Raw genomic sequence first — 14,810 nt, 5'->3', positions numbered from 1 at the left:
TTCCCCATGTACCTCTCACCCAGTTTCCCCCACTGTCAACATCTTACATCACCCGGGTATATTTTTCCAAACTATGAAACTGATGTTGGCCCATAGCTATGAACTACACTCCAGATTTGGTACCACTTTTTCCATTAATGTCCTTAATCTGTTCCAGGTTTCAATCTAGGCTACCATGTTGCATTTAGTTGTGATGCCTCCCCAGTCCCTTCTGGTCTGCGACAGTTTCTCAGACTTTCCTTGTTTTTTTTTAATGACATTAATAATCTTGAAGAGTGCTGGTCAGGTGTTCTGTAGAGTATCCCCCCTTGTGGACTTGACTGTCATCTGTCTCATAATTAGACTGGAGGTTTTTTTTTTTTTATTAAATTTTTTTTTTCAACGTTTATTTATTTTTGGGACAGAGAGAGACAGAGCATGAACGGGCGAGGGGCAGAGAGAGAGGGAGACACAGAATCGGAAACAGGCTCCAGGCTCTGAGCCATCAGCCCAGAGCCCGACGCGGGGCTCGAACTCACGGACCGCGAGATCGTGACCTGGCTGAAGTCGGACGCTTAACCGACTGCGCCACCCAGGCGCCCCAGACTGGAGGTTTTTTTAAGAGGAAAAGAGAACAGCCTAAATAGAAAGGATAGCTTATGTTATTATAAATGTTATCTTTTGTTTTATGTTTGGCTTAAATTGGCATTTTGTAGATTGTTATATAGAACACCACTGAGAGAGAATTTTTAGAAAAATAATTTCTTGGAAAAATGAATTCCCTGTTGTGATAATTCTTAAAATATGTGAACAACATGAGAGACCTTAAGATGCCATTCATTGAGGAAACCCATTGAGGTCTAACTTTGACCTGCCTGCCTAAACTTTGACCTAAAACATTTCAACATACTTCAGAGCTACTGCCCCCCCCCCCCCGAATTCATATTGAGAAGCCCTGACCTAACAATTAACAATGTCAAAGTTCATTTGAGTTCCTCAGTGTTGACACAAGCATGCAAGTGACCTATTACAGGCATGGATGAATCTGCCTAAGGGTTGATGGGGGGAATTAAGTCTGTCTTTAAGGCATCTCCCATGCAAGTTGGAGGCTCATGAGTCCTGTTTCTCCTGTGTAGCCAAGAGCCGGGCCATCGCTATTCCTGTGGACCTGGACAGCCAAGTCAACAACCTCTTCCTGAAGTCTCACAACATTGTGCAGAAAACTGCCATGAACTGGCGACTGACCGCCCGCAATGCGGCTCGCAGAGACTCTGTTCTGGCGGCTTCCAGAGACTACCGGAATATCATTGAGAGATTGCAGGTAATGTCAGGCCCAGAGAGGAGTGAACCTGAACCTGGCCTGAGGTGCTTCCCACAAAGCAGCACTTCCATGAGCCAGAGGAAATCCAGGATGGGCCAGAAAGAGATGTCAGCATGTGAATGGCTAGTCAAGCACAGTAATGTGTGTAGGACCAAGAATGCAAAGCTGCTTGGGAAGAGAAAGGCTTCTGGCAAAGTCATGGTCTTTAAAGGTTTTCGACAGATTTATTTCTTTGCTTTTTTTTTTTTTTTCTTTTAAAGTTTATTTGAGAGAACACAAGTGGGATAGGGGCAGAGACAGAGGAGAGAAAGAATCCCAAGCAGGCTCTGCACTTTTAGCGCAGAGCCTGATGTGGGTTTGAACCCACGGAACCAAGAGATCATGACCTGACCTGAATCCAAGAGTCAGACGCTTAACCAACTGAGCCACCCAGGTGGCCCTGTATTGACAGATTTCTTCATGAAGAATGGGGACTGCTCTTTTTAGGAAGGAATAATTAAGTATTACAAAAGGATGCTTAGAATAAGGGCATAAGTGCTCCATTTTTTTTTTTTTTTTAATCACTCTGGGATATTTAGCCTCTGGAATCAGCAGGTAAACAAGTAGTATAATGTCCAAGAGAAGAGTTTTCTCTCAGAATGAGTCAAAAGAAAATAAAACCATTACTAAATTGTATCTGTATTTTACTTTTTTCTTGGACGTATGAAGAGATCTATCCCTTTGTCAAGTGGAGAGTAGTGAATATTAGGTGCATGTGAAACACTTAAACTTCCATCATAACATTAACATCTTTACACAAGCACCTCAAGTGATTCTCTCACAGGTAGTGCATGGGCTATAGTTGGAGAGTCTCAGCCGTTTCAAATGAGCCTGCTGGAGTGGTTAAAAGCATGAACTCAGGCCAGTGCCTCGGGTCAAATCCTGACTCCACTGCTTATAAATAGTGTATCTTTGGGAAGGTTACCTCACTTCTCTATGCCTCAGTTTCCTCATTTGTAAAATAGCATAATAATAACACCTACCTCAGGGTTAATGTGAGGATCGCGAGCATTGATTACATGTTCTGGTTATCTGTGCCTGCCTAATGAGTAATGCCAATTTTTTCATTCTCTTAGTCTGTTTAGAGGTTGACTGGGCTCAATAAGGTGTCTGTTGCTCAGGGTTTTGAATGCAGTAATGGTCAGATGGCAGCTGTGGTTGGACTCATCTTGAACTCTTGCACATGTTTGGCAGTAGATGTTGGGACCCCAGCTGGAGTTGTCAACTGAAATACCCACCTGTAGTCTCCCCATGTGGTCTGACCTTTCTCACAACATGGTGGCTGGATTCCAAGATCAGCATCTCTAGAGAGAGACAAATGAAGGCTGTATTGCCTTTATGACATGGTTTTAGGAATCGCATAGCATCACGTCTGTCAATTTCTGTTGGTCAAGGCAGTCACAAGTGTCTATTTGAGGTTCAAGGGAAGGGGATATAGACCAGCATTTGATGGGAAGAATGTCAGTGACACGGTGTAAGAAGAACATGTAAGATAAGATATATTGCAGTGGCCATCTTTGGAAAATTGAGTACACATAAACCACATAGAACAGAGCCTGGCACGTAGTGAACACTTGATCAATGGCAGTGCTATTATGATTATTACTGTTACTGTCACTTCTGTGATGACTGTAATAGTGACGATTAGATAAAACATGAATCTCTGTGAGGTTTATGTAACCTGCCTAAAGATTCATTCATCAGCCCCACTCATGCTAGGCACTGGGATACAATGGTGAGCAAAACCACAAATGATCTTTGCCTTTATAGATTCTCAAGTTTTGGAAGGGAGGTACGTGAGTCAGCTAATCATACAGATGAAAGTAAAATGGCAGGAGAGACCATGTTGCAGAGAAGTGAGTAGTGCTACAGAAGGATGATAAGGAACCTAATCGTGTCCACAGCTGGGATGGTGATCCAGGAAGGCATTGCTGGAGGAGTGACATTTGAACCGAGATCAGAGGAATGTGTGACTTGCTTGAAGAAAGAAATAGGAGGGAGGGAAACAGCACGTGAAAAGAACATTATACGGGACAAAAGTGTGGTGCACTCAGAGACCAAAGGAAGGTTAGTGTGGCTGGAGCCCATGAAGCTGGGGGAAAAGGAAGCATTTCTTAGGTCAAGGAAAGAATTTTAGCCGCACTGTGACAGACCCAATTCTTAAAGATAATTTGGTTCCAAATAGAGTGTTTCCTGACTCCACTATGTTTTTAAAGGGGAAGGGTATTATAGATTCAGAATTGTTTGAGTGCATAGTACTTTTTTGTCTGTTCAAACTAAATAAATTATCTACGGCCAAGCCAGTTTTTTTGTGCTCTTCTTGAATTTATTATACATATTCTTCAGAAGTAAAATAAAATCTGTATGCCCATGTAATGCTTGGCTAGTGGCTGAAAGGATCCTCATTATCTAATGATTTATCTAATGAATCCCTGATAGTTACAAGATTGCCTAGGACAGCCAAAGTTATAATGTAAGAACATTCACCTGTGGACTGCTTATATAATTAATCCCCATTGAGACATCCCCCTCACTTAACACCAGCATTTTTCCCTGCCCATTGCTTTGCCATCCTTGTCTGTTGGTCTCTTCTCGATTGCTCACTGTTAAACATTTGACAATACAATGCAAATCAATTGCAATGTAAAGTTCAAACCTTGCAAAAGATGCAGGATTTTATGAATATAATGTTGAGAAGCTACTTGAATCCCCTGAAAATGCTATAGACAAAGATTTGCCAGAGTTAGGACCAGTGACTACTGAAGAAGAGAACTTTGGGAAGCTTTCAAACTGTTGGGGAAGCTAGGAGAGTTTTGCAAAAACGACCCTCTTTTTGTCTATGCTGTGAATGTCCATATGAATTAAGGAGTGTTGCAGTATACTCTTAATTTTTTCTGGGGAAATTGCCTCCCCCAAGAAGTAATTTGATTCATGCATTCTGTCTGCATCCTAAATATTATTGAGTGATTACAAATTTTGTTAAATATAAAATAAATAATATAAACCTGTTTTAGTTTTTGGGTAAAAGATAAATCAATTCTTTATGACCATTGCCTATGAAATTTACATCTCCAGTTGAGTTGAATGCATTTTAAGTGCCCTTTCCCATGCAAATCTCTTTGGTTAACTAGGCCCTCCTAATACTGTCCAACATGATGTGTTAAGCACCTGCCAAGTAACCTGAGTTACCGAGCCATCCAGATGACTTTAGCATCTTTTGAAGATAATTTCTCATCTGTTTTCTGCCATTTGCCTTTATATGGTGTTTGTTGTGTTGGTTTTGCTGCTCTTTCAACTTCTCTCTGTTTTCCTCTCCTACAGCTATGTGTTTTGCATTTGAAGACCATCATGCTATCAGGGTACATGTATTTAGCATGTTGATACAGCATGTTCATTTGTGTTCTCATTTTTGTATGACTTTTTATTATATGAATAATTCATGCTCATTGGAAATAATTTCACAATACTTACAAGTACTCATATGTGGGAGAAAATCAGAATCACCTGCAATCCCACCACCCAGAGAAAACTAGGAGTGATGTTTTGATGATATTTGGTATATATCCTTTGATGTTGATATTTTTTATACAAAATCAGGTCATATAGTCCATCCTATGGTTTAACCATTTTTTTACACATTGTAGACATTTTTCCATGTGGTTGAATGTATTTTTGTGCATTATATTTTAAAATGTGTGGAATGATCCCTTGAGTAGCTTAAAGATCATCTGAAAAGAAGGGCTGGTGGGGCTATTCTTCCCTTGTTTTCTGCATCAGGGGTTAATGCTTCGGATACCTCTGGGGCAGCGTTTAATAATTTGAGATAAATACCAGACGTTACTAAAGGTACTCTAGCCTGGCTTGTGGTCATTTTTGAGGTCAGATATGAATGTTCTCACTCTCCTGTAGTCAGCCTGGCCTGAGCTGCTCACCAAAGCTGTCCATCTGTTCCAGGACATTGTCTCAGCCCTGGAGGACCGTCTGAGGCCCCTGGTCCAGGCAGAGTTATCTGTGCTCGTGGATGTGCTCCACCGACCTGAGCTACTTTTCCCAGAGAACACAGATGCCAGAAGAAAGTGCGAAAGCGGTGGCTTCATTTGCAAGTAAGCAGCCTCGTGCTCTGGGGTGGTGCGGGGCAGAGCCCTGCTGACCAGATGAAGCACTTGCTCGTGAAGAAGCAGACGCTCGCCTTTTCACTTTGATCAATATAAGGTCATGTGTTAGAGTCCTGTGCTGACCTTTCCAAAGTAAGTTTGTAGGTTTGGTTGTTCTTCCCGACACTTGTTTTGGTGAGTTTCTCCTTTTCCCTGCATACCCCATCATTTGTCTTCCACTCCACAAGAACTGACAGAGCGCCCACCATGGGCTGCAGTACAGATGCAGAAAAGTCGTGAGCCTGCTGCCCTCAAAAAGCTCAGATCTCCCAGGACCCCACAGTCTTTACCTAACACCTTTGTAGTTGCTTAGGTTTTGCATTGGTGCATTACCTAAACAACAGGTTCCATGACCAAAAATCTTCATCTGATTTTTACTACTGAGTTTAGTTGGTTGTTTAACTTGAGAGTCGGCTCTGCCTCTGAGTTTCGTGCTTTTCTGGGATGCTCAAGGGACAAGACTGTGGGTAAAGGAACGGTGTTTTTTCACCTTCACAATCATCCTTATGAGGCTTTTTTATACTTTATATTTTAACAGTGCTATGGGCACTCCTCAGTGGATAAAGAGCTGCACTGTATAAACTAACAAGTTTGAGTGGACTTCTGTCCTGTTTCTTCTCTTCCTATAATCTTTCTATCACGTGTGGTAGACTCCTGCCCTCTGAGCCCTTTTGTGGTTACTGACCAGCAGGTGTCGCCATTGAGACGCTATTGAGACACTAACTGGCTGTTCTCACAACAGTGAATGGCCAAGCATGTTTAACCTGGGAGTCCTTGATAAATATTTGTTCACTTACTGCCTAGTTACAATAAGTTTCTTGTGAAGTTTGTTTATTTATTTATTTATTTATTTACTTACTTACTTACTTACTTACTTACTTACTTATTTATTTAAATGTGTTTTCAGGGACCTAATATGGTTTTCCTCCTACCACATTCAGGTTAATAAAGCATACTAAACAGCTGCTAGAGGAGAATGAAGAGAAACTCTGCATTAAGGTCCTGCAGACTCTCAGAGAAATGATGACCAAAGATAGAGGCTATGGAGAAAAGGTACTGAATGTTATTTTCTTGTTAAAACGGTATTTCTATGAAGTTGACGTGGGGTTGTGGGTTAGAAATACACCATAGTTCAGGCATATTGACTGAGGGGTTAACTTCTTTCTTTTTTAAAGCTAATTATCTTATCACGAAGAGTAGCTACATCATATTCCTTCTCTTTTAAAAGGCACATATACTTAGCTGTTGTATAGACTGCTTGCTACATAATGAATCTAATGTCAGGGAAATAGTAATAAGACTTTTCATCTAAATTCCCAACGGGAATGCAGATACCTCTTGTGTATCCCAGCGTGCATTCCTGAGTTTTGGATCCAGCTAAGCATACCTGTGGGTTTACTTCTTTCTGGGGAGATGTTGCACAATCCCTGCAGTGTACTAAGAAACTCCCTCCAGTTCTAACTGGAATTAAGGCAGGCAAACACACCATTTCTAGCTGAGATTGGGAAATGGGCAGTCCCTGCGACAGGATACTTCTTGGCATCGGCAGTGAGTAAGGATGTTTAGAGACCCTCACAGTTTCAATTTTGGTCCAATACGTGGGGAAAAAACAACAATCTCATTGTCCCCCACCCTTTGCCCCCCCACTAAAAAAAATCTGGGCCTCAGTTTAAAATCTTACCAGTTTTCATTTGAAGGTAATAGGTCACTAATTATCTCCAAGCCACTTAAGCAGCTTTTTCTGAATTGGTAAATTGACTGATGTCATTGATTTGTCAAAAAACCCAGTAACTCACTGATTCATCTCTGTGAAGAAGCCTTAATAATTAAATCACAGCCTTCTTTTTAAAAGTGGCAAGTTACAACTGTATTATTCCAAGTATAGAGGCCTGCAGGGATCCTGATTTCTAACCTAAGCAATATCGAACGTAAATATTAGAGCTATTTCACATATGAAAATCTTTGGATAAGAAACATAAAACAGCAAAGTACACAAGCCCTTTAGCAGTATATATTTCTTCACTGTCCCCAGATTACTTGGCTTTTAAATGTCACTCTAAGTTTTAAAAATGCATAAATTAAAAGGTGAATGAATGTTGACTAATTAGGAAATAAGTATCTATAACTCAGGAATTTGATGGTGGAAACCTGCTAGAAAAGAGTTTATAAATACAAATGATAGACATGAAGAAACATTGTACAGATGAGAAATGATGAGATGTCCCGTTCATACATACACCTGTATAGGCACCTACGTAGGTCTTGCACTAAAAAAAGAAAAAGAAGAATAGGAAGGAACTAACAGCAGAGAATACCAGACAAACAAACGGCATTTTTTTTCACAAGATCTTTATTTTTCTTTGAGTGAGCTTTAAGAAATTTTTAAAAATATAATTCCAGTTACAGAAATTCACTCTTCATAATAAGATAGAATCCACCAAAAGGGCCATAACCAGTTATGAATATATTTGTAGCTTTGGGGGCATAAAACTTGATTTTCAAAGGTTGAGACCAGTTTTCTCTCTTTTAGAGTATCTGTTCATCTCTGTGACTGAGATTTTTATAGTAAACTTGGTGTCTCTACTCCCACAAATGTTGCAAGTTGTGATTATATTTCCGTTTCTCTGAAGTTTTCTTTTTTATACCATAGAAAGTAGAAAATCTAGGAGTCGAATCTGTTGCTTGGCAGCCAAGTACGTCAGGGTCTTTGGGCTGTATGGAAGGTATGCTTCCGCACCGGCTTTCCCTGCCTGTTGGTGCTAACTGGGAGAACATCATTACAGACCACGGGAGATACTGGATCTGAGATGTTGTAAAATTGTCTGTTATAAAGCTCATGGAAAATGTTAAAACCTGGGGATTTAAGAGGGCAGTAGGTGGAGGTTGTTAGGAAAAAGTAAATAGTTGAGAAGAGCTTCTTAGACCCTGGCTCACATTCTTTTTTCAGCTGGTGAAGATATTAGCCACACCCAGGCAGAGAGGCTTAAAGGAAAGATGGCATGTCTTTCCAGTCTGGTTGGGGGCTGTCATCCCCCTTTATAAAAGTGAGAATACTGCAGGCAAATGTGGGAAATGCCATGCAACCAAGGAAGACATTCCAGAAACCCATGGTAGTCAACAGTTTCAATGCCTATAGCACATACTTAGAATGCTTCTGGCCCTATGCTTTGTGGGAAAATGCTTCTTAACCCTTCACATTAATGGAACTAAAAAGAGTGGGGGGGAGGACGTTAAACTATTTCTGTTTCTTCCGATCCAATAGTGAGTATTAAATTTGTCCTATTTTATTAAGGCTGTTGAAAATGGTTTTGATGTTTTGCTGGCTGTCCCTATTTGAGTAAAGATGCATGACGTAGGGGCAGGCCAGCTCTTTCAAGGGTGGAAGGAACCCAGAGCCAAAGAACTAACCTTTCTCAGGCAAACCAGTTGGCTTTAGTTGATAAAATAAATGAGGTGTTCTTTGGACTGGATGCTCAGGGCACAAGGGCAAGTGTGAAGTCATTTCTGTCTTCCTGGCCCAGTTTTCCTATTAGCTGTCTCTTAAGTGGAATTTGTCCCATGACTACTACCCTTCTGGGATGTGCAGAATTGTTCTGCCTCTCTGCCTTGTCCTGAGTCTTCATGGCCATAGTCTGATCTGGCATTGCTTTTTCCAGCCCTCCGTCCACACACAAGGAGCCATAGCAGAGAGCTGAAGTGACCTCCCAAGGTCACATGACTAATGTGTGACAGGATCAAGACTGAAAGCCAGGGTCTTGAATCCCTGTCCTTTCTTCCCACCCCCAACATGGTTTCCACCATGTTTGTGTGCCAAGTTTTCTTCTAAGCCATAATCCTTAAAGATCATGAGAAATAGATGCCTTTATTCATCTCTACATTTTCTTTTTTTTATTTTTCAAAAACATTTTTTAAATTTTTATTGTTGAGACACGATACTCAACGATACTACTGAGCACGAGTAGGGGAGGGGCAGAGAAAGAGGGAGGCAACAGAATCTGAAACAGGCTTCAGGCTCTGAGCCATCAGCACAGAGTCCCACATGGGGCTTGAACCCATGAACCATGAGATCATGACCGGAGCCGAAGTCAGACGCTTAACTGACTAAGCCACCAAGGTGCCCTCATCTCTACATTTTCATTCAACATTTAGGATTATCAAGGTCACAGATAAAAATGAAAGATGAGGTCATGATTATTCTGTTAAAAAACATTGAAACATTGGTATGCTTATATGGATCTACTTGTCTGAAAAGAAAGCCATTGAGTACTGCCACCCATATATTACTGGATATGCTAAAACATAACAGAATCACTGTTAACACCAACTTAAATTTTTTTAATGCCATATGTACCCATTAGTGTCCTAAAGTATGTCTTAAATAAAAATAACATTCTTTGGCTTCTTATGTGCCAGCCACTATACTAGGCATCTCTTACCATTTGTCAGATCAGCCTCAGGAATATCATTATTGTTATTAACTATTCTTGGGGGAGAAAACTTAGGCTCAGAAAGTTTCAGAAACTTGCCTAGGGTCACACAGCTAATAATGGGGGAACCAGGAATTCAAACTGAGGCAAACACCGTGACTTCAGAGTCCTCGCTCTTCTCCACTGTATCATTTGTGATTGACACCATTTGAAGTTCTCCCACAAGTTTAAGTTTCAGTTATGTTACATCATCATGTAAGTGACCTGAGGCAGTGACCCTGACTGTGCTGCACGTAGCAGGACTTAAATATCTAATCTTCAGCTCAGTTCTGACTTCTCACCTGTTGAAAACAGTCTCCACTTGATGCCATCTTGCTTTACAAATTATGATTGTCTCAGAGTCATCCAAAACCTGTGGTTTCGCTTAGGTCCCAAAAGAAAGCATCCAATCGGTGAGTAGTCAGTGGTCAGTCCTCTTGTCTTGGTCAGCTCACTGAGAAGTGCCTGTCCAAGAATTGTCACGTATGATGCTAAGCTCAGGACTGCTAGAAGATTGACAAAAGATTTAATCATGCTCATTTAGGAATAAAAAAAAAAATCATCTTTATTATGTCTCTAAAATGCTAAGGACCAGCAATGAGTATTTGTCTCATAGAGTGGTAAATATATAAAATACATATGAAAAACGATAACCAAAATAATGTTGGAGTATGTTTTTGTATGGTGCCTACAATGACTTGCTATCCTGTGTATTCAAAATTAATGAACTTCAAAATCATATCAGGACTTTACCATCACTCTTTGTATGCAATGCCTACTGAATTCTGCTTTTAATCCACAAATTAAACAATGTCTTTATTTAAAAAAACAACAAAAAACTTCCTATGGCTAAACATCTCTAAAATTTAGTCTGAATCTCTCTTTAACTCAAAGAACATCTAAAAGCCCCCTAGACCCATATGCCCCTAGAACATATGTTGTATGTTACATACTGGCTCCTCTGTAGTCTACTGTAGGTTCAAAGAGCTTGAAAAGAAATTCAGAGGCCAAGAATAAATTTGAAAGGGTATCTCAGAATTTATTTAAAATCTGTTTTCTTGAGGTGCCTGTGTGGCTCAAAGGGTTAAACGTCCGACTCTTGATTTTGGCTCAGGTCATGATCTCAGTTTGTGAGATTGAGCCCCAAGTTGGTCTCTGTGCTGACAACACAGAACCTGCTTGGGATTCTCTCTTCCCTCCCTCCGTCTCTCCCTCTCTCCTCACTGTCCTCACTCTCTCAAAATCAATAAATACTTAAAAAAAATTTTGTCTTCTGATAGTAGTAGCTCTTTTACTACCAGAGAGTTTTTGACCTCAAGTAATGTCAGGGTTTTCATTTCCTATTAATTGGCAGAACCTGTTAATTTACTAATGCTTCTTTTGTCTAGGTGAATAAAGTATTTCAGGATTTCTAATAGGAACTTAAATTTGCAAATGTATTATTAGTGAACCATAATATAAATAACTTGAGGGTCATCTCCCCCCTTAAGCACAATTGTGATTAATGCTCTAGTTGTTTTCTTTTTCTTGAACCTGATGCTAATAAGTCACTTACTTATTAACTAATATCACTTGCGTTGGCTCTAATCATCTTTGGGGGAAAACATTTCTTTTTTAATAATCAACAGTAACCAGAATATGGAACTTCTAGTCTTAGGATATGTCGGCTGGCCTGCCCCTATGTCATTTCATATTTGCTGAAATTGAACCTGGTTCTGATTTAGCCCAAATGCAGTTTAGGCCCCAGATCCCCCCTGAATGGTAAAATGAATGGAAAGAATGAATTTTCTCCTTAGCTGAGTTGATCACCTGTAGTCTTTGGCTCTCCTCTTTCCCATCCTCTTCTGAAAGATTGTGGTTCTTGATTGGGCAGTTTGCCCTTGCTCCCAGCTCAGTGCAAGTTTTCACCTGTGCAGGGGAGAGGGAAGGTGCGCCTCTGAGCTCTTAGTTAAGTGACCTGCCAGGTTTGCTCCCTGGCATGTGAACACGGTGGGGCAGCATCCTGCCCGTCTGTTCCTGAGCAGTGGGGTTGAGAGCAGATGTCACTGTGAGGTGTTGTAGTTAGTGCCCCTGGTGCCTGCACCCCTTTGGAGGGTCACCATGTAACAGTGCTCCACCGTGGGGGACTCAGCGCTAAGAACACGCTGACGAAGTTTCTAATGCTTCGCTTGCTCTTGTTTCCTAACGTTTCCTTCTTTTTCTCCCCCTTTTTTTCTTTTCCAGCTAATTTCCATTGATGAATTGGATAATGCTGAGGTCCTAATTTCATTTTTTTTTTTTTAAATGTCCCATGGTGATGTTTCCATGACATCCTTCCAGTGAACACTGTGGTCTGTTCCTTAGTCTTTGCAGTGTCTAGTATCTGACTTTTGTGTAGTGTGCCTTCTGGGCGTGAGTTGAGTCCTTTGTGTCTGTGTTAGCATTTCCCATGAGTTTGTTTGCCATTTGTCCTTGGAGATCCCATCTGAGTCTAGATAAAGATTTTCTAAACTGTGATAAGATTTCTGTCATTCACTGTTTAGAATCTCAACCGAATTTGTGGTTGATGCTGGTTATTAACCTATTCCTAAACTCAGTGTTGATATTCATAAAGAGCTTTTCTATCTGCACATAAAGCACCAATACAAAAAGAAATAACTGCATTCATATAGTTTGAAAGTAGTAAAAGGAGAAAAAAAAAAAAAACACTATTTTCTTGGTCCCCATGTTGGAAGGTATTGAGTGTGAGGGGGTCCTAAAAATTTCTGCTAGAGTGCATTGTGAATTCCAAAATACACATTGAGACTTTCCAGCTACAGACTTGAAATGGGATTAGGAATGTATTATTACCATGGCTTTACATCTTGGAAAAATACCTAAAGGTCAAGAAATATAATTGTCATCTGATGGTTTCTATACTTAAGTATCAAATTAGTTTTACTTACCCAGAATTATCCTGGGGACCAATGAGTAGTCATTTTGTTTGGGATTTGGGGATCTCTGAAATATTTTTTGTTTGGTGAATATTTTCAGCATTTCCTGCCGTATATTTAGGTTGCAATAAACATTTGGTAAATGGTACTAGAATGTATTAATTTGGGGAATTAAAGTATATAAATGAAGGAGTTTAATTACTTGGCAAATTGAGCGCCCTGGAAAATAATTTTATTAGACTTTTAAAAATCACTTACCTGGTCTACTTTTTTAGATACCTATTATTTCTTTTGACAGGCTAATTAACTCCTTATTTTTGGGTAGGATAGAGCTACCAGATAGAATATGTTGTCTATTCTAATATCCACTACCATCGTTTCAAAAATATTAAGAGATGTTTCAGATGTATGTAGGGAGAGTTTGAATTACAGACTTAAAGCAAGTGATGATGAATTTCACCGTGTTCCTGCAGGAATGGAGCTCAGAGAGGTTAAGTGACTGGACTTAGCTCGCACAGCCAGATAGGCTAAATGGAGGCTAGCACACTGCCGCCTCAGCCCCTCACCTGGTGTGTTTGCTTCTCTGCCACAGTAAACTCTGTAAGCAGAGACTTTTCCTTATATTAATCCCACATGAACCCAGGAGGAGGCCATACCCTCTGGGATGAATAGAAGGGGAGAAAAACAAAAGGCTGTGTGGTGGGTTAATTAATAACTTTACCCCATAGATATTTTTGCCATTTCCATCTGGTTTATTCTCTTCCTGGTGTGTCCCTGAAAAATACCTAATGCCGACTTAGCGTGTCAGCACCTTTTGTTACTCGTCTTTCTACCTGGTATTATAAATGCCTCACTGCTTTGAACTCTTACTCTTAAATACTGAAGTTGTATTTCTACTTGCTTAAGTACAAATGAAGTCAGAAAAGAAGATCTTCCTTCATCGGAGTCTGCACTGTTATTAATATACTGTTTTGCACCATAGTAATCATTTGATGTGTTTGCTTGCTCAAGATAGGACTTGGGTATCCTGGCTGGGAGTTTATTGCTTGCTTATGGAAAGATTCCACAGTTGGAGCAGGTGTGTTTATAATTATACTCTAGGAAATAGAATACTGTCTGTTTATAAAAGAAGAATGTTCTGGCAGCCGCTTGGATTCTTTGAAAATTCCCTGAGGAAGCAACTGTGGATCCCCTCTTCGTTGTTACCCCTGGCAACCGTCAGAGCCCTGGGACACCAACACTCTGTCCCCAGTCCCTCAGGCTGTTGGATCTGGTCCTCTAAGCAGAGATGTCTGATTGGCCTTTATCATCAATGGCTGTTCTGGAAACCACCACTGCTCCTGCAGCTTCTACTCTACCCGGCCTTTTGTCAGTGTGTGCTGGTGGAAGCCTGCAGCACACAGCTGGAGTTCTGCGGAAGCTTAATGAGAGAGTTCATGCTGGCCCAGGATACAGACAAGTCATCACACCTAACTTGGAAACCACTGTTCCATTCTAAACATGGTGGGGAATCGCCCCTGGAATAGTGTAAAAGGCATATGTGGTAATCTCATGATAACCTGACTGGGGAAGGGCCACTGCCCTTTGATGATAGAGGCCACTTGGGCATCTCAAGGAAGGAGATGTGCTATGAACGACTTGTAAAAACAAAAAAGAAAAAACAAAAAAACAAAACAAAAAAAACCAACACAGCGCCTCTGTGTCTCTGTCAGTGCTCTGAGAAAACAGGGTGAAATGAGGTCAGAGTCATGGAGTCCCTGCAAGGAAAGGGCATGGTATGGGGCCTTCCCAGCTGTCTTGTAGAACAAAATTTCATTTGAAACTAAGAAAAGAGAAGGTTTCTTCCTTCCTTTTCTTTTCCCTTTTCTTTCTTCTTTCCCTTTTCTTTCTTTCTTTCTTTCTTTCTTTCTTTCTTTCTTTCTTTCTTTCTTTCTTTCTT

General features: G+C 40.5%; 1 protein-coding gene across 6 annotated transcripts in view; it reads left to right on the top strand.

Annotated features, from left to right (window-relative positions):
* Positions 1 to 14,810, top strand: part of ITPR1 (inositol 1,4,5-trisphosphate receptor type 1) — a 329,757-nt gene that overhangs the window by 196,170 nt on the left and 118,777 nt on the right. For 4 of the 6 annotated variants that reach the window (XM_040492112.1, XM_040492110.1, XM_040492109.1 and 1 more), the window contains 4 exons: positions 1,116 to 1,300; positions 5,294 to 5,442; positions 6,435 to 6,546; positions 12,183 to 12,215. In XM_040492112.1, coding sequence (XP_040348046.1) covers positions 1,116 to 1,300; positions 5,294 to 5,442; positions 6,435 to 6,546; positions 12,183 to 12,215 — 479 coding nt within the window. The remainder of the gene's footprint in view (positions 1 to 1,115; positions 1,301 to 5,293; positions 5,443 to 6,434; positions 6,547 to 12,182; positions 12,216 to 14,810) is intronic. The other 2 variants (XM_040492113.1, XM_040492111.1) reach the window with 1 other exon arrangement.

The sequence above is a fragment of the Herpailurus yagouaroundi genome, unplaced genomic scaffold (genome assembly GCF_014898765.1).
Source record: "Herpailurus yagouaroundi ecotype Mexico unplaced genomic scaffold, PumYag 183, whole genome shotgun sequence".
Classification (NCBI taxonomy): Eukaryota; Metazoa; Chordata; class Mammalia; order Carnivora; family Felidae; genus Herpailurus; species Herpailurus yagouaroundi.
This window is presented reverse-complemented; position numbering and strand designations above follow the sequence as displayed.